This window comes from Mustelus asterias, chromosome 31 (genome assembly GCF_964213995.1).
Source record: "Mustelus asterias chromosome 31, sMusAst1.hap1.1, whole genome shotgun sequence".
Lineage (NCBI taxonomy): Eukaryota > Metazoa > Chordata > Chondrichthyes > Carcharhiniformes > Triakidae > Mustelus > Mustelus asterias.
The window spans coordinates 9,422,487-9,441,238 of NC_135831.1; the positions used below are offsets into that span (position 1 = coordinate 9,422,487).

The 18,752-nt window shown below is 50.0% G+C and overlaps 1 protein-coding gene across 4 annotated transcripts in view; it reads left to right on the plus strand.

Annotated features, from left to right (window-relative positions):
• The window catches only part of LOC144481730 (misshapen-like kinase 1), a 283,663-nt gene extending 265,773 nt beyond the window's left edge, over window positions 1-17,890 (plus strand). For all 4 annotated transcript variants that reach the window (XM_078200874.1, XM_078200875.1, XM_078200876.1 and 1 more), the window contains 5 exons: window positions 1,400-1,500; window positions 4,731-4,880; window positions 7,253-7,412; window positions 10,025-10,164; window positions 17,470-17,890. In XM_078200874.1, coding sequence (XP_078057000.1) covers window positions 1,400-1,500; window positions 4,731-4,880; window positions 7,253-7,412; window positions 10,025-10,164; window positions 17,470-17,553 — 635 coding nt within the window. In that variant the 3' untranslated portion in view covers window positions 17,554-17,890. The remainder of the gene's footprint in view (window positions 1-1,399; window positions 1,501-4,730; window positions 4,881-7,252; window positions 7,413-10,024; window positions 10,165-17,469) is intronic.
• Window positions 17,891-18,752: the final 862 nt, after the last annotated feature.

The following is an 18,752-nucleotide window of genomic DNA, read 5'->3' on the forward strand; positions in this document are numbered from 1 at the left end:
CACGGTGGCACAGTGGTTAGCACTGCTGCCTCATTGCACCAAGGACCCGGGTTCGATTGCTGGCTTGGGTCACTGTTTTGTGTGGAATCTGCATGGGTTTCCTCCGGGTGCTCTGGTTTCCTCTCACACTCCAAAGATGTGCAGTTTAGGTGGATTGGCCATGCTAAATTGCCCCTTAGTGTCCAAAGATGTGCAGGTTAGGTGGATGGCCATGCTAAATTGCCCCTTGGTGTCTAAAGATGTGCAGGTTAGGTGGATTGGCCATGCTAAATTGCCCCTTAGTGTCCAAAGATGTGCAGGTTAGGTGGATTGGCCATGCTAAATTGCCCCTTGGTGTCCAAAAATGTGCAGATTAGGTGGATTGGCTATGCTAAATTGTCCCTTAGTGTCCAAAGATGTGCAGGTTAGGTGGATTGGCCATGCTAAATTGCCCCTTGGTGTCCAAAGATGTGCAGGTTAGGTGGATTGGCCATGCTAAATTGCCTGTTAGTGTCCAAAGATATGCAGTTTAGGTGGATTGGCCATCCTAAATTGCCCCTTGGTGTCCAAAGATGTGCAGGTTAGGTGGATTGGCCATGCTAAATTGCCTGTTAGTGTCCAAAGATATGCAGTTTAGGTGGATTGGCCATCCTAAATTGCCCCTTGGTGTCCAAAGATGTGCAGGTTAGGTGGATTGGCCATGCTAAATTGTCCCTTAGTGTCCAAAGATGTGCAGGTTGGGTGGATTGGCCATGCTAAACTGCCCCTTAGTGTCCAAAGATGTGCAGGTTAGGTGGATTGGCCGTGCTAAATTGTCCCTTAGTGTCCAAAGATGTGCAGGTTGGATGGATTGGCCATGCTAAACTGCCCCTTAGTGTCCAAAGATGTGCAGGTTAGGTGGATTGGCCATGCTAAATTGTCCCTTAGTGTCCAAAGATGTGCAGGTTGGGTGGATTGGCCATGCTAAATTGCCCCTTAGTGTCCAAAGATGTGCAGGTTAGGTGGATTGGCCATGCTAAATTGCCTCTTAGTGTGGGTTAGGGGATTAACGGAGTAAATACGTGGGCTTACAAAGATGGGGCCTGGGTGGGATGCTCTGTCGGAGGGTCAGTGCAGACCCGATGGGACGAATGGCCTCCTTCTGCACTGTAGGGATTCTATGATCCTCCCTCCATTATTTTGAGCATTGATCTATTAACTCCTTCAACCATGCGCAATAAAAAGCATTCCTCTCCAAAATGTGAAATGTGCTCTGCTGATCTTTACTGAATGGTCTGGATTCATCCCGTCTCCTCCCCACCCACCCCAGGAGATCGACGGACCCTGGCTGTTCCTGGCCACAAGGGTTCAGGTCTCACCTCATGGGAACTTGATGGAAGACAGTTGGTGTAACCTTTGCGTTGTGCTGTTTACTCCACAGTGAAATACGAGAGGATCAAGTTCCTGGTGATTGCTCTGAAGAATTCGGTTGAGGTCTACGCCTGGGCCCCGAAGCCTTACCACAAGTTCATGGCATTTAAGGTCAAGTTCTGTTTTGATGGCGACTCCATAATCTTCACCGTAGTAGTCAAAGCGAATTGAGACGCAGCTTGTTCATATTGCTGAGAGAGGAGGGAGAGTGCTTTCATGAAGGGACATATTTGACCATAAGATATAGGAGCTGAACCAGGCCATTTGACCCATTGGGTCTGCCACGCCATTCAATCACGGCTGTGAAGTTTCTCAACCTCATTCTCCCACCTTTTCCCGGTAACCTTTGATCCCCTTACCAATCAATAACCTATCTATCTCTGTCTTAAATGCACTCAATGACAACTCCGCAGCCTTCACTGGCAATGAATCCCATAGATTCGCCACCCTCTGGCTGAAGAAATTCCTCCTCATCTCGGTTCTAAAGGGTCGTCCCTTTACTCTGAGGCTGTGCCCTCGGATCCTCGTCTCTCCTACTAATGGAAACATCTTCCCCCAAGTCCGGGGATAATGATGCAGCTATGTAAGACCCTCGTCAGACCCCACTTGGAGTACTGTGCTCAGTTCTGGTCGCCTCATTACAGGAAGGATGTGGAAAAGATTGAAAGGGTGCAGAGGAGATTTACAAGGATGTTGCCTGGATTGAGTGGCATGCCTTATGAGGATAGGCGAGGGAGCTCGGTCTTTTCTCCTTGGAGAGACGTAGGATGAGGGGAGACCTAATAGAGGTGTATAAGATGTTGAGAGGCATAGTTCGGGTGGACTCTCGGAGGCTTTTTCCCAGGGTGGAAATGGCTGCTACGAGAGGACACAGGTTTAAGGTGCTGGGGGGTAGGTACAGGGGAAATGTTAGGGGTAAGTTTTTCACACACAGGGTGGTGGGCGAGTGGAATCGGCTGCCGTCAGTGGTGGTGGAGGCGAACTCAATAGGGTCTTTTAAGAGACTCCTGGATGAGTACATGGAACTTAATAGGATGGAGGGTTATAGGTAGACCTAAAAGGTAGGGATATGTTCGGCACAACTTGTGGGGCCGAAGGGCCTGTTTTTGTGCTGTAGTTTTTCTATGTTTCTATGTTTCAAGTCCACTGTATCCAGGCCTTTCAGTATTCTGTACATTTCAATGAGATTCACCCACCCCAACCTTCTGAACTCCCATCGAGTACAGACCCAGAGCCCTCAGACGCTCCTCGTACATCAAGCTTTGCATTCCCGGGATCATTCTCGTGAATCTCCTCTGGACCCCCTCCAGGGACAGCACACCCTTCCTTCGATACGGGGCCCAAAATTACTCTCAGTTATAGCCTGAGAAATGGAGAATGAGACACGGGGCCAAAGAGAAGAACCATTTTGATTGGAGAGAAGAAACAATTGAGGTTTTGCGTCAAGTCTTTCAGAAACTGTCAAATATAGGGAATGAAATATAAAAGATTCACAAAGAAATGATTGAGAGATAGATGAGCGTGGTGATAATGGGGAGGCTTTATCCCACTGGATAATAAAGTTCAATGATAATTTTTCAAAGGGGATTGGACAAATACAAGGAGGAAGAAGGAAAGGACAGGGCTGTGAGTAAAGAACATGGGTGACTAACTGGATTGCTCTTCGAAAGAGCCAGCACAGACTCGATGGGCCAAATGGCGGCCCCCTGTTCTCCAATGTCCTATAATTCCACTAACCCATTCAGATCATGGTAAAGGAATCGATTCACGAACTAACAAAAGGCCCACCATGCGACTCACTCCGGTTTACCTGGTGAGCGGGAGACTGGAGAGAGAAGGAAAGATTTCATTTATAGAGCGCGATCCAAATGTTTTCCAGCTAAAGACTTGCGAAGGCTAGTCACTCTTACTGTGTATGAAAGGTGACAAAGAACAGTGCAGCACAGGAACAGGCCCTTCGGCCCTCCAAGCTCACGCCGATCATGATGCCCTAACTAAACTAAAACAAAACCTTCTGCCCTTACTCAGTCCGTATCCCTCTATTCCCTCCCTATTCATGTATCCATCCAGATGCCTCTTAAACCTTGCTAATGTTCCTGCTTCCTCCACCTCCTCTGGCAGCGTGTTCCGGGCACCCACCACTCTCTGCGTGAAAAACTTCCCCCGCACATCTCCCTTAAACTTTCCCCCTCTCGTCTTGAACCTGTGCCCCCCTTGTAATTGATATTTCCTCCCTGGGGAAAAAGCCCATGTAACCTCTCCACCCAGTCTGTGCCTCTCATTGTTTTGTAGACCTCTATCAGGTCTCCCCTCGGCCTCCGTCTTTCCAGTGAAAACAATCCTAGTTTATTCAACCTCTCCTCATCGCCAACGCCCTCAAGACCAGGCAACACCCTGGTGAACCTTCTTTGCACTCTCTCCAAAGCAATCGCAAAGTCTCAATAACAGCAAAATGACCAGATCATCTGTTTTTGATGTAAAATGGCTCATCGCTATGAAATAGTGCTGCGGGATCTTTTGGACCCCCCTCACCTATTTTTCAAATAGTAATTTTAATATCACGATCATAGCTCCTTGAAAGTGGAGTCACAGGTGGACAGAGTGGTGAAGAAGGCATTCGGCATGCTTGGTTTCATTGGTCAGAGCATTGAATACAGGAGTTGGGACGTCTTGTTGAAGTTGTACAAGACATTGGTAAGGCCACACTTGGAATACTGTGTGCAGTTCTGGTCACCCTATTATAGAAAGGATATTATTAAACTAGAAAAGATTTACTCGGATGCTCTTGGGACTTGATGGTTTGAGTTATAAGGAGAGGCTGGATAGACTGGGACTTTTCTCCCTGGAGCGTAGGAGGCTGAGGGGTGACCTTATAGAGGTCTATAAAATAATGAGGGGCACAGATCAGCTAGATAGTCAATATCTTTTCCCAAAGGTAGGGGAGTCTAAAACTAGAGGACATAGGTTTAAGGTGAGAGGGGAGAGATACAAAAGGGTCCAGAGGGGCAATTTTTTCACACACAGGGTGGTGAGTGTCTGGAACAAGCTGCCAGAGGTAGTAGTAGAGGCGGGTACAATTTTGTCTTTTAAGAAGCATTTGGAGAGTTACATGGGTATAGAGGGATATGGGCCAAACGCGGGCAATTGGGACTAGAATAGTGGTGAAAGAAAAAGGGAGGCATGGATAAGATGGGCCGAAGGGCCTGTTCCCATGCTGTAAACCTCCTGTGACTGTGACTCTATAAATAAATGCCCTTGTCTAAAACAAAACCATCCGACACATTAACTGCTGAAAAGGAAAGCGGGAGCGAGAATTTAAATTGTTCCCATTCTCTTCACAGTCATTTTCAGATCTGCCTCACCGACCGACCCTGGTCGACTTGACTGTGGAAGAAGGTCAGAGGTTAAAGGTTATATACGGATCAAATACTGGCTTTCACGCAGTCGATGTGGATTCTGGAAACACCTATGATATTTACATCCCAGTGCACGTGAGTTTTAAGGAGCTTGATTCATTTGCAAACCCCAGTGCCGAACGGGGGGGCTTTCCGCAGATCACAGTGATGCCTTATCCGAGGCTGCTTCCTCGGGTTCCTCCTCTGTTTGGAAGCACAGCCTTTGCCACCGTCGCCGCGTGTGGCACTCTTGTCACGGACGCAGTGCGGGCAAAGGATGCGAGTGCGCTGGAGGGGGAGGAGATTTGCCGGGATGCTGCCCTGGGGTGGAGCGCTTAAGTTGCGAAGAGAGATCGGACAGGCTTGGGTTGTGAATAACCTCAGCCGGTACGGGAATTGAACCGGCACGGTTGGCATCGCTCTGCATCACGAACCAGCCGTCCAGCCAACTGAGCTAACTGACGACGTGGTCCAGTGGGCGGATTAGTGGCAGATGGAATTTAACCCTGAAAAGTGTGAGGTGATAACACTTTGGAAGGAGTCATTTGACAAGGAAGTATTCAATGAATGGCATGACACGAAGGTGTCCTGTTGAACAAAGGGACGTTGGGGTGTTTGTCCACAGATCTCTGAAGGCAGGACGGGCATGTCAGTAGGGTGGTGAAAAAGGCATATGGCCTTTATCAATCGAGGCTTAGATTACAAAAGCAGGGACATCATGATGGAGTTGTATAGAACTTTGGTGAGGCCACAGCTGGAGCACTGTGTGCAGTTCTGGTCACCACATTACAGGAAGGACTTGAACGCACTGGAGGAGGTGCAGAGGAGATTCACCAGGATGCTGCCTGGGATGGAACATTGACGTTATGAAAAGAGGTTGGGTAGACTTGGGTTGTTTTCTTTGGAGCAGAGAAGACTGAGGAGGGACCTGAGGGTCAGTCACGAGGGGACATAGGTTCAAGGTGAGGGGCAGGAGGTTTAGGGGGGATGTGAGGGAAAATCCTTTTACCCAGAGGGTCTGGAATGCACTGCCTGGGAGGGTGGTGGAGGCAGGATGCCTCACATCCTTTAAAAAGTACCTGGATGAGCGCTTGGCACATCATAACATTCAGGGCTATGGGCCAAGTGCTGGTAGATGGGATTAGGTGGGAGGTCAGGTGTTTCTTGCGTGTCGGTGCAGACTCGATGGGCCGAAAGGCCTCTCCTGCACTGCATGATTCTGTGAATGAGGCTGACTGCTGTCTTGCGGGCACAGCAGACAGAGACAGTGTTCGAATTCATGCTATGCGGGTTCTCGGTCGCACTTGGCCCTGAGCACCCAGGCTCTGGTGAGGGCTGGCCTCTTGGAGAGAGGCTGCATGACGTCTGGTCCCCATGGAATCGTGCATCAGGAAGCTCGGAGGGGGTGAGCGGGCCTCCTGTGGGATAGGTGTTGAGAGTGGTGGAATTTTCGCTGCTGTCAGACTTTGACGATAATTTGCAGCCTGGCTGGCTGGCAGAGAGAGTTCCGGAATGCCACCGCTCCGCACTGGCACCTCAGCCTGCCACTGAGGGAAAGACAAACTGGCAGCTTTCCACTCATAAATAGGAGTGGATAAAATGGCAAAACATAAGCTGTATATATCAATGTAGCCGCATCAGGCCGAATTGTGATATGACCTACAGAGGGGCGGTACGATGGCACAGTGGTTAGCACTGCTGTCTCACAGAGCCAGGGACCCGGGTTCGAATCCCAGCTTGGGTTACTGTCTGTGTGGAGTTTGCACATTCTCCCCATGTCTGCGTGGGTTTCTTCCGGGTGCTCTAGTTTCCTCCCACAGTCCAAAAATGTGCAGGTTAGGTTGACTGGCCATGCTAAATTGCCCCTTAGTGTCCCAGGATGTATAGGTTAGGTGGATTGGCCATGCTAAATTGCCCCTTAGTGTCCAAGGATTGGCCATGCTAAATTGCCCCTTAGTGTCCAAAGATGTGCAGGTTAGGGGGATTGGCCATGCTAAATTGCCCCTTGGTGTCCCAGGATGTGTAGGTTTGGTGGATTGGCCATGTTAAATTGTCCTTTAGTGTCAGGGGGATCAGCAGGGTAAATCTGTGGGGTTACGGGAATGAGGCCGGGGTGGGATTGTTGTCGGTGCAGACTCGATGGGCTGAATGGCCTCCTTCTGTGCTTTCGGGTTTCTATGTTCAGGTCTGGCCAATAAACCCCAGGCGTGATGTCTTGGCCCTGGAGAGAGGGTACAGCAAAGGTTCAGAATGACACTGAAATATACAGCGTTGGTTGATGAGGATCGATTGCGGAGATAAGCTTGTGTTAGATGGATAGATGGATTTCTGTTGGGTGTGGGACATGGATCAGAGTGGGTAAATGGAATTGAGGTAGATATCAGCGATTATCAAACGGTAGAACGGGTTTAAGGCCTGGTCCCATGTGCACAGGTTCTACCTCTTAACCCTTTGGTTCCTCCATCTAGATTCAGACCCATGTAGTGCCTCATGCCATTGTAATCTTACCCAACACTGCTGGAATGGAGATGCTTCTTTGCTACGAAGACGAGGGCGTCTACGTGAACACGTACGGCCGTATCACCAAGGACGTGGTGTTGCAATGGGGTGAGATGCCGACCTCCGTTGGTAAGTTGCCCGTGGTGTGATCTTTCTCCTTGGCTCTGTACTTTCCCCGTGACTGACCCGACAGCTCTCAAAGAGGCAGCCAATGAGAGGGGGTCATTGTCAGATCACAGAATCCCGTCAGTGCAGAAGGAGGCCACTCGGCCCGTCGAGTCTGCACTGAGCACAATCCCACCCAGGCCCCACATATTTCCCCTGCTAATCCCCCCCGCCCCCCCACCGCCACTAGGGTCCATTTACCATGGCCAATCGACCTAACCCGCATATTTTTGAGCGAGACCTTTGTGCGAGACTTGGTGAGTGTCAACCGGTTCTCAAACACGGGGCCGTCATGACTAGTCCCAGGTCTATCCTCTCCTGTGGAGCAGATCCTGCTGGATCATAGGAGTGTTCAATATTTTACTGTCATGCCCACCCTACAACCCTCCAAGATAGAACATAGAACAGTACAGCACAGAACAGGCCCTTCGGCCCACAATGTTGTGCCGAGCTTTATCTGAAACCAAGATCAAGCTATCCCACTCCCTATCATCCTGGTGTGCTCCATGTGCCTATCCAATAACCGCTTAAATGTTCCTAAAGTGTCTGACTCCACTATCACTGCAGGCAGTCCATTCCACACCCCAACCACTCTCTGCGTAAAGAACCTACCTCTGATATCCTTCCTGTATCTCCCACCACGAACCCTATAGTTATGCCCCCTTGTAATAGCTCCATCCACCCGAGGAAATAGTCTTTGAACGTTCACTCTATCTATCCCCTTCATCATTTTATAAACCTCTATTAAGTCTCCCCTCAGCCTCCTCCGCTCCAGAGAGAACAGCCCTAGCTCCCTCAATCTTTCCTCATAAGACCTACCCTCCAAACCAGGCAGCGTCCTGGTAAATCTCCTCTGCACTCTTTCCAGCGCTTCCACATCCTTCTTATAGTGAGGTGACCAGAACTGCACACAATATTCCAAATGTGGTCTCACCAAGGTCCTGTACAGTTGCAGCATAACCCCACGGCTCTTAAACTCCAACCCCCTGTTAATAAAAGCTAACACACTATAGGCCTTCTTCACAGCTCTATCCACTTGAGTGGCAACCTTCAGAGATCTGTGGATATGGACCCCAAGATCTCTCTGTTCCTCCACAGTCTTCAGAACCCTACCTTTGACCCTGTAATCCACATTTAAATTAGTCCTACCAAAATGAATCACCTCACATTTATCAGGGTTAAACTCCATCTGCCATTTTTCAGCCTGCATTCCTCTCATTTCAGCCTCTTGTGCATTCCCGATTTTCAACACTTCACCATTGGCAGCCCGACCTTCAGTTACCTGAGCTCTCCCTCCCTAAATCCCATCATTGCTCCCATCAAAACATTCCTTAAATCTTATCACTTTGACTCAGCTTTTGGTCATCTGTCCTAATATCTTACTCTGTGGTTCAGTGTCATAGGACTCCTGGGTGGTGCCCTTGCTATACTGAAGGTTCTTTATAATATGAATTGTTGCTGGTGAATACTGACTGACCTGCAAGACCCCGTGAACAATCATTTTAAAGTCAAATATTCCTTGCTGAAGCTGGTCACCTCCTATGCTTCCTCCGTAAGGGTTCGATTCCTGGCTTGGGTCACTGTCTGTGCGGAGTCTGCACGTTCTCCCCGTGTCTGCGTGGGTTTCCTCTGGGTGCTCCGGTTTCCTCCCACAGTCCGAAAGACGTGCTGGTTAGGGTGCATTGACCGTGCTAAATTCTCCCTCGGGCGCCGGAGTGTGGCGACTCGGGGATTTTCACAGTAACTTCATTGCAGTGTTAACTTAAGCCTGCTTGTGACCAATAAATAAAATTAAACTTAAAAGTCAGCGAAAAAACAAAGTGTGACCGACGTGAGTTACAGCGAAACCTGGCACAAGCTCACGTTACAATGACAAGATCGCATCACAAGGCAATGTAAGCCTACTTGTGATTTCACTAAAAAATTAGGTTAGGTGGATTGGCCACGCTAAATTGTCCCTCAGTGTCCAAAGTTGTGCGGGGTATGTTGATTGGCCATGCTAAATTGCCCCTTAGTGTGGCGTCTAGGGAATTTTCACAGTAACTTTGTTTCAGTGTTCATAGAATTATAAAATCCCTGCAGTGCAGAAGGAGGCCATTTGGCCCATCGGGCCTGCACCTACAACAATCCTGCCTAGGCCCTGTCATCATAACCCCATGTATTTACCCTGCTAATCTCTCTGACACCAAGGGCAATTTAGCATGGCCAATCCACCCAACCTGCACATCTTTGGACACTAAGGGGCAATTTAGCATGGCCAATCCACCTAACCTACACATCTTTGGACACTAAGGGGCAATTTAGCATGGCCAATCCACCTAACCTGCACATCTTTGGACACTAAGGGGCAATTTAGCATGGCCAATCCACCTAACCTACACATCTTTGCAGCGTGGGAGGAAACCGGAATACCCGGAGGAAAGCCACGCAGACACGGGGAGAATGTGCAGACGGATAATCCTCCGAGGCCAGAATTGGACCCGGGTCCCTGGCGCTGTGAGGCAGCAGCGTTAATGTAAGCCTACTTGTGACTAATAAATAAACTTTAACTGAACTTTAATTGTGTATTTGTGCAGCGTACATCTGCTCGAACCAAATCATGGGTTGGGGCGAGAAGGCAATCGAAATCCGATCAGTGGAGACAGGTCACCTTGATGGAGTTTTCATGCACAAGAGAGCGCAGCGGCTAAAGTTCCTCTGTGAACGGAACGACAAGGTAACGTGCGATATAGGGAACCACACACAGGCTCTGTGTAGAACTCACAGTGTGTGGTACCTCTGGTGAAAGTGGCGCGTGTAACTGAGTCTTTACAAACCTTTCTGCTTCAATCCAACCCACCCACCTACCGGTGTACACACCTGGGCCTTCACAGGCTGAGGGTTGAGGATAAATATTCAATTTGCAAATGTTTGAGGGGAGAGAGCGCAGCGACATTCTCTTGGACACAAAAACTCATGCATCGACTTCTGGCCAACACATCGATAGTCACGAAAGAGTTTATTTATCTCGCTCTTACTGGGCGTTGCAGGGAGGTTGGGAAGTTGCTGGAATACATAGAACATAGAACAGTACAGCACAGAACAGGCCCTTCGGCCCACGATGTTGTGCCGACCTTCATCTGAAACCAAGATCAAGCTATCCCACTCCCTACCATCCTGGTGTGCTCCATGTGCCTATCCAATAACCGCTTAAATGTTCCTAAAGTGTCTGACTCCACTATCACTGCAGGCAGTCCATTCCACACCCCAACCACTCTCTGCGTGAAGAACCTACCTCTGATATCCTTCCTATATCTCCCACCATGAACCCTATAGTTATGCCCCCTCGTAATAGCTCCATCCACCCGAGGAAATAGTCTTTGAACGTTCACTCGATCTATCCCCTTCATCATTTTATAAACCTCTATTAAGTCTCCCCTCAATCTCCTCCGCTCCAGAGAGAACAGCCCCAGCTCCCTCAACCTTTCCTCATAAGACCGACACTCCAAACCAGGCAGCATCCTGGTAAATCTCCTCTGCACTCTTTCCAGCGCTTCCACATCCTTCTTATAGTGAGGTGACCAGAACTGCACGCAATATTCCAAATGCGGTCTCACCAAGGTCCTGTACAGTTGCAGCATAACCCCACGGCTCTTAAACTCCAACCCCCTGTTAATAAAAGCTAACACACTATATGCCTTCTTCACAGCTCTATCCACTTGAGTGGCAACCTTTAGAGATCTGTGGATATGGACCCCAAGATCTCTCTGTTCCTCCACAGTCTTCAGAACCCTACCTTTGACCCTGTAATCCACATTTAAATTAGTCCTACCAAAATGAATCACCTCACATTTATCAGGGTTAAACTCCATTTGCCATTTTTCAGCCCAGCTTTGCATCCTATCTATGTCTCTTTGCAGCCTACAACACCCCTCCACCTCATCCACTACTCCACCAATCTTGGTGTCATCAGCAAATTTACTGATCCACCCTTCAGCCCCCTCCTCTAAGTCATTAATAAAAATCACAAAGAGCAGAGGACCAAGCACCGATCCCTGCGGCACTCCGCTAGCAACCTGCCTCCAATCCGAAAATTTTCCATCCACCACCACCCTCTGTCTTCGATCAGACAGCCAGTTACCTATCCAATCGGCCAACTTTCCCTCTATCCCACACCTCCTTACTTTCATCATAAGCCGACCATGGGGGACCTTATCAAACGCCTTACTAAAATCCATGTATATGACATCAACCGCCATACCTTCATCAACACACCTAGTTACCTCCTCAAAAAATTCTATCAAATTTGTGAGGCACGATTTGCCCTTCACAAATCCGTGCTGACTATCCCGGATTAATCCGCATCTTTCTAAATGGTCGTAAATCCCATCCCTAAGGACCTTTTCCATCAATTTACCAACCACCGAAGTCAGACTAACCGGTCTATAATTACCAGGGTCATTTCTATTCCCTTTCATAAACAGAGGAACAACATTTGCCACTCTCCAGTCCTCTGGCACCATCCCCGTGGACAGCGAGGACCCAAAGATCAAAGCCAAAGGCTCTGCAATCTCATCCCTCGCCTCCCAAAGAATCCTAGGATACATTTCATCAGGCCCAGGGGACTTATCGACCTTCAGTTTATTCAAAACTGCCAATACATCCTCCCTCCGAACATCTATTTCCTCCAGCCTATTAGCCTGTAACACCTTCTCTTCCTGAAAAACATGGCCCCTCTCCTTGGTGAACACTGAAGAAAAGTATTCATTCATCACCTCGCCTATCTCTACTGATTCCATACACAAGTTCCCACCACTGTCCTTGACCGGCCCTAACCTCACCCTGGTCATTCTTTTATTCCTCACATAAGAGTAAAAAGCCTTGGGGTTTTCCTTGATCCGACCCGCCAAGGACTTCTCATGTCCCCTCCTAGCTCTCCTCAGCCCCTTTTTCAGCTCGTTCCTTGCTAACTTGTAACCCTCAGTCGAGCCATCTGAACCTTGTTTCCTCATCCCTACATAAGCTTCCCTCTTCCTTTTCACAAAACATTCCACCTCTTTTGTGAACCACGGTTCCCTCACTCGGCCATTTCCTCCCTGCCTGACAGGGACATACCTATCAAGGACACCCAGTATTTGTTCCTTGAAAAAGTTCCACTTTTCATCAGTGCCTTTCCCTGACAGTTTCTGTTCCCATCTTATGCCCCCTAATTCTTGCCTAATCGCATCATAATTACCTCTCCCCCAATTGTAAGCCTTGCCCTGCCGTCCGGCCCTATCCCTCTCCATTGCAATAACAAAAGACACCGAATTGTGGTCACTATCTCCAAAGTTCTCTCCCACAACCAAATCTAACACTTGGCCCGGTTCATTTCCCAGTACCAAATCCAATGTGGCCTCACCCCTTGTCGGCCTACCCACATATTGTGTCAGGAAACCCTCCTGCACACACTGCACAAAAAGTGCCCCATCCAAACTATTTGACCTACAAAGGTTCCAATCAATATTTGGAAAGTTAAAGTCCCCCATGACAACTACCCTGTGACCCCCACACGTATCCATAATCTGCTTAGCAATTTCTTCCTCCACATCTCTATTACTATTTGGGGGCCTATAGTAAACTCCTAGCAACGTGACCGCTCCTTTCCTGTTTCTAACTGCAGCCCATATTACCTCAGTGTGCATATCCCCCTCAAAGTGCTTTTCCGCAGCCGTTAAACTATCCTTGATTAACAATGCTACTCCTCCACCTCTTTTACCAGCTTCCCTACACTTACTGAAACATCTATACCCCGGAACGTCCAACAACCATTCCTGTCCTTGTTCTACCCACGTCTCCGTAATGGCCACAACATCGTAGTCCCAAGTAGCAATCCACGCCCCAAGTTCATCCACCTTGTTCCGGATGCTCCTTACATTGAAGTAGACACACTTCAACCCATCTTCCTGTCTACCGGTACCCACCCTTGACCTTGATACCTTCCCCAATACCTCACCACCCTCAACACTGACTTCTGGACTACAACTCCTTTTCCCACTCCCCTGACAAATTAGTTTAAATCCCCCTGAAGAGCTGTAGCAAATTTCCCTCCCAGGATATTGGTGCCCCTCTGGTTCAGGTGCACCCCGTCCTGTTTGTAGAGGTCCCACCTTCCCCAGAACGTGTTCCAATTATCCACGTATCTGAAACCCTCCCTCCTGCACCATCCCTGCAACCACATGTTTAAGTGCACTCTCTCCCTGTTCCTCAACTCGCTATCACGTGGCACCGGTAGCGTACCAGAGATGACCACATGTTTTGTCTTTGCTCTCAGCTTCCAGCCGAGCTCCCGAAATTCCTGTTTTAAATCCCCGTCCCTTCTCTTACCTATGTCGTTGGTACCAATGTGTACCACGACTTGTGACTGTTTCCCCTCCCCCTTAAGAATCCGGAAAACACGGTCCGAGACGTCACGGACCCTGGCATCCGGTAGGCAACAAACCATCCTCGAGTCTCTTTTGCTGCCACAGAACCTCCTATCTATCCCTCTAACTAACGAGTCCCCAATAACTATTGCCCTCCCGCTCTCCTCCTTACCCTCCTGAGCCACAGGGACGGACTCAGTGCCGGAGATCCTCTCACTGCGGCTCACCACTGGTATGTCGTCCCCTTCAACCGTATCCAAAGCGGAATACTTATTGCTAAGGGGAACGACCACAGGGGATCCCTGCACCGACTGCTTCTTCCCAGCCCCTCTCACCGTCACCCATCTATTTTCATTCCACGGAGTAACTGTATCCCTGAAGCTTGTGTCTATGGCCATCTCTGCATCCCTAATGATCCTAAGTTCCTCCAACTCCAGCTCCAGTTCCCTTACACGGTTTTGGAGGAGCTGCAGATGGATGCACTTCTCACAGGTATAATCAGCAGGGACACTGACGTCGTCCCTCACCTCGAACATAGTGCAAGAGGAACATTGCACTGCCTTCACACCCATCCCCTCTAGATACCTTGCCAGTACCAGGTAGAAACAGCAAAAAATGAATTAACTCACCCCTGCTCACCCAAGCCCTGTGAGCCAAAGCCCTACAGCTTTCACTCTGCCTCCTGCTCACTCTGCCTCCTGCTCACTACGCTGCCCGCTCAAAAGTGCGGCCTACTTTTAAACCCTCCAAAAACCTTCCCAGACTCCTGCTGGGCCCACTTCCTGTTTTAAAAAAAAACCTCCGATTTTTTACACAAATTTAACTTAAAATAAATAAATAAATGTAGTGAACAAACCAACTGCCTTCTCCTCAGCCTGGTCCTGTGGAACAATGAACAATACCTCCTACATGGACTAAAATACATGTTGCTCCACCAATAATTTGATCTCCCTCTCTTATATTGACCCCCTTTGGCCCCACGCCCATCGCTAAAGGCCCCAGGTCTGATCCAGGCCCCACACCCATCGCCAAAGGCGCCAGGGCTGATCCAGGCCCCACACCCATCGCCAAAGGCCCCAGGTCTGATCCAGGCCCCACGCCCATCACTAAAGGCCCCAGGTCTGATCCAGGCCCTACACCCATCACTAAAGGCCCCAGGTCTGATCCAGGCCCCACACCCATCGCCAAAGGCCCCAGGGCTGATCCAGGCCCTACACCCATCACTAAAGGCCCCAGGGCTGATCCAGGCCACATACCCATCGCTAAAGGCCCCAGGTCTGATCCAGGCCCTACACCCATCACTAAAGGCCCCAGTGCTGATCCAGGCCCCATACCCATCGCTAAAGGCCCCAGGTCTGATCCAGGCCCTACACCCATCACTAAAGGCCCCAGGTCTGATCCAGGCCCCATACCCATCGCTAAAGGCCCCAGGTCTGATCCAGGCCCCACACCCATCACTAAAGGCCCCAGGTCTGATCCAGGCCCCACACCCATCGCTAAAGGCCCCAGGTCTGATCCAGGCCCCATACCCATCGCTAAAGGCCCCAGGTCTGATCCAGGCCCTACACCCATCACTAAAGGCCCCAGGGCTGATCCAGGCCCCATACCCATCGCTAAAGGCCCCAGGTCTGATCCAGGCCCTACACCCATCACTAAAGGCCCCAGGTCTGATCCAGGCCCCATACCCATCACTAAAGGCCCCAGGGCTGATCCAGGCCCCATACCCATCACTAAAGGCCCCAGGTCTGATCCAGGCCCCATACCCATCACTAAAGGCCCCAGGTCTGATCCAGGCCCTACCCTATCGGTAAAGGCCCCAGGGCTGATCCAGACCCTACCCTATCGGTAAAGGCCCCAGGGCTGATCCAGGCCCTACCCTATCGGTAAAGGCCCCAGGGCTGATCCAGGCCCTACACCCATCGCTAAAGGCCCCAGGTCTGATCCAGACCCCACGCCCATCGCTAAAGGTCCCAGGGCTGATCCAGGCCCCACACCCATCGATAAGGCGCCAGGGCTGATCCAGGCCCTACACCCATCACTAAAGGCCCCAGGGTTAATCCAGGTCCTACACCCATCGATAAGGCGCCAGGGCTGATCCAGTTCCTACACTCATCAATAAAGGCCCCTTGGCTGATCCAGGCCCTACCCCATCGTTAAAGGCGCCAGGGCTGATCCACCTCATCATTGCAAGCAATGTTACTCCCCCACACTCCGTCACACAGTAACAGAAAATCATAGAATCCCTACAGTACCGAACAGGCGATTTGGCCCATCGAGTCGGCACGGTAGCACAGTGGTTAGCACTGCTGCTTCACAGCAGTGGTCGGTGCAGACTCGATGGGCCGAATGGCCTCTTTCTGCACTGTAGGGGTTCTATGGAGTCTGCACCTACCGTCTGGAAGAACACTCTACCTAGGCCCAATCCCACACCCAATCAGTGTAAGCACCACACATTTTACCATGGCCAATCCACCTAATCTGTATATCTTTGGACACTAAGGGGGAGTTTAGCATGGCCAATCCACCTAACCTGCACAGTGGGCAACACGGTGGCACAGTGGTTAGCACTGCTGCCTCACAGCGCCAGGGACCCAGGTTCGATTCCCGGCTTGGGTCACTGTCTGTGTGGAGTTTGCACATTCTCCCCGTGTCTGCGTGGGTTTCCTCCGGGTGCCCCGGTTTCCTCCCACAGTCCAAACATGTGCAGGTTAGGGTGGATTGGCCATGCTAAATTTCCCCTGAGTGTCAGGGTGTCTAACTAGGTAAATGTGTGGGGTTATGGGGGTAGGGCCTGGGTGGGATTGTGGTCGGTGCAGACTCGATGGGCCAAATGGCCTCCTTCTGCACTGTAGAGATTCTATGATTCTATGATCTTTGGACACACGGGAAATTTAGCATGGCCAAAGATCAAAGGTTTAGGTGGATTGGCCATGCTAAATTGCCCCTCAGTGTCCAAAGATGTGCAGGTTAGGTGGATTGGCCATGCTAAATTGTCCCTTAGTGCCCAAAGATGTGTAGGTTAGGTGGATTGGCCGTGCTAAATTGTCCCTTAGTGTCCAAAGATGTGTAGGTTAGGTGGATTGGCCATGCTAAATTGTCCCTTGGTGTCCAAAGATGTGTAGGTTAGGTGGATTGGCCGTGCTAAATTGTCCCTTAGTGTCCAAAGATGTTCAGGTTAGGTGGATTGGCCGTGCTAAATTGTCCCTTGGTGTCCAAAGATGTTCAGGTTAGGTGGATTGGCCATGCTAAATTGCCCCTTAGTGTCCAAAGATGTGCAGGTTAGGTGGATTGGCCATGCTAAATTGCCCCTTAGTGTCAGGGGGACTGGCAGGGTAAATACGTGGGGTTACAGGGATAGGGCCTGGGTGGGATTGTCACTGGTGGGGGCTCGATGGGCTGAATGGCCTCCTTCTGCACTGTCGGGATTTTATGAATAACCTCAACTAGTCCAGGAATTGAACCCACGCTGTTCGCGTTGCTCCACATCACCAACCAGCTTTCCAACCATCGGAACTAAACCAGCCCCAACAACGTGAGGGAGAATGAATAAAAGCCGCCAGAGCGACAAGTACAGCCTGTTGTTTGAAAGAACACCTTTGTTATTCTCCTCTCACTGACACCCTTCTGATTTCCCCCAGGTGTTTTTTGCCTCTGTCCGTTCAGGCGGGAGCAGCCAAGTTTACTTCATGACATTAAACAGGAACACAATCATGAACTGGTAAAGGGACACGATGTCGGACTACTGAAGAGTTGGATCCTGTAAATAAGTAGGACGGTGCATTTTGTAGATCAGAGCTTTAAGGCCAGACTTAACCGGTCTGGGAAAGGTTTCTGTGGAACTCGAAGTGGATCTCGTGCCTCAAGACATTGTCGATGAAGCTGTTTTCTTTTATTCCATTTTAATGTTTTTTCCCCGCCCCTTCCCTTTTCCCCCGAGAAGGAATTTGACAGCTTGGTGTCCGAGCCGGCATTGCTTTCCCCTTGCGAAGGCCAGGCTGCTGCTTGTTATTGGTGGCAGGTCGCGTGGACGCAGTGTGCACTGGTTGGGGGTTGCGTTGTGAGAGGGAGCGGAAGGGAGTGGGGGCGGGGGGGGAAGGAGGGGAACGGGATGAAGAATAATGGTGATTGTAAAATGAGCCGCTGTTCTAGTGTAGCGGGGAGGGGGGTGGTAGGCAGCACCAATTAGTCACGCCACCCAATCTGTGCCACTTCACACCAGGTTCCAAGAACGGACGGTTAGGGAGAACTTGGTTTGAGCCCAGACTGGCAGTTCGACTGTTTTGGGGTTGCTTTTTTTTTGTGTTATTGTTATTTTTCTTTGTCGTCGTTTGTTGTCGTTTATTTTAGAGTAGAACTAACATTGGGGGAAAAAAATAGTTTGGCAAATTCCTTTCGTGAATCCCCAACAAGTGACCAGTTGCGCAGAAAGCAATCAATTGTTGTTCAAGTCACGTGTTGTCAGGGTAAAGGTGTGGTTCGATCCATTGCTGCTTTGACTCGATCATGGTCCGCCTCAGGTTGGGTGATTTTGGGGTGAGGGGGGCAGGGGGGGAGAAAATAAGACGCAGAAGCACCACAGTGCACCATTTTTATCAAAGGGTCATCTCAAAATGTCCACACAAGATGTGTTTGATTGGCCTTATTAGAATCATAGAATCCCCACAGTGCAGGACGAGGCCATTCGGCCCATCGAGCCTGCACTGACTATCCCACCCAGGCCCTACACCCGTAACCCCACATCTTTACCCTGCTAACCCCCTGACACTAAGGGAAAATTTAGCACGGCCAATCTACCTAACTCGCACGTCTTTGGACTGTGGGAAGAAACCGGAGCACCCGGAGGAAACCCACGCAGACACGGGGAGGGGAGAACATGCAGACTCCGCATAGACAGTGACCCGAGCCGGGAATCGAACCCGGG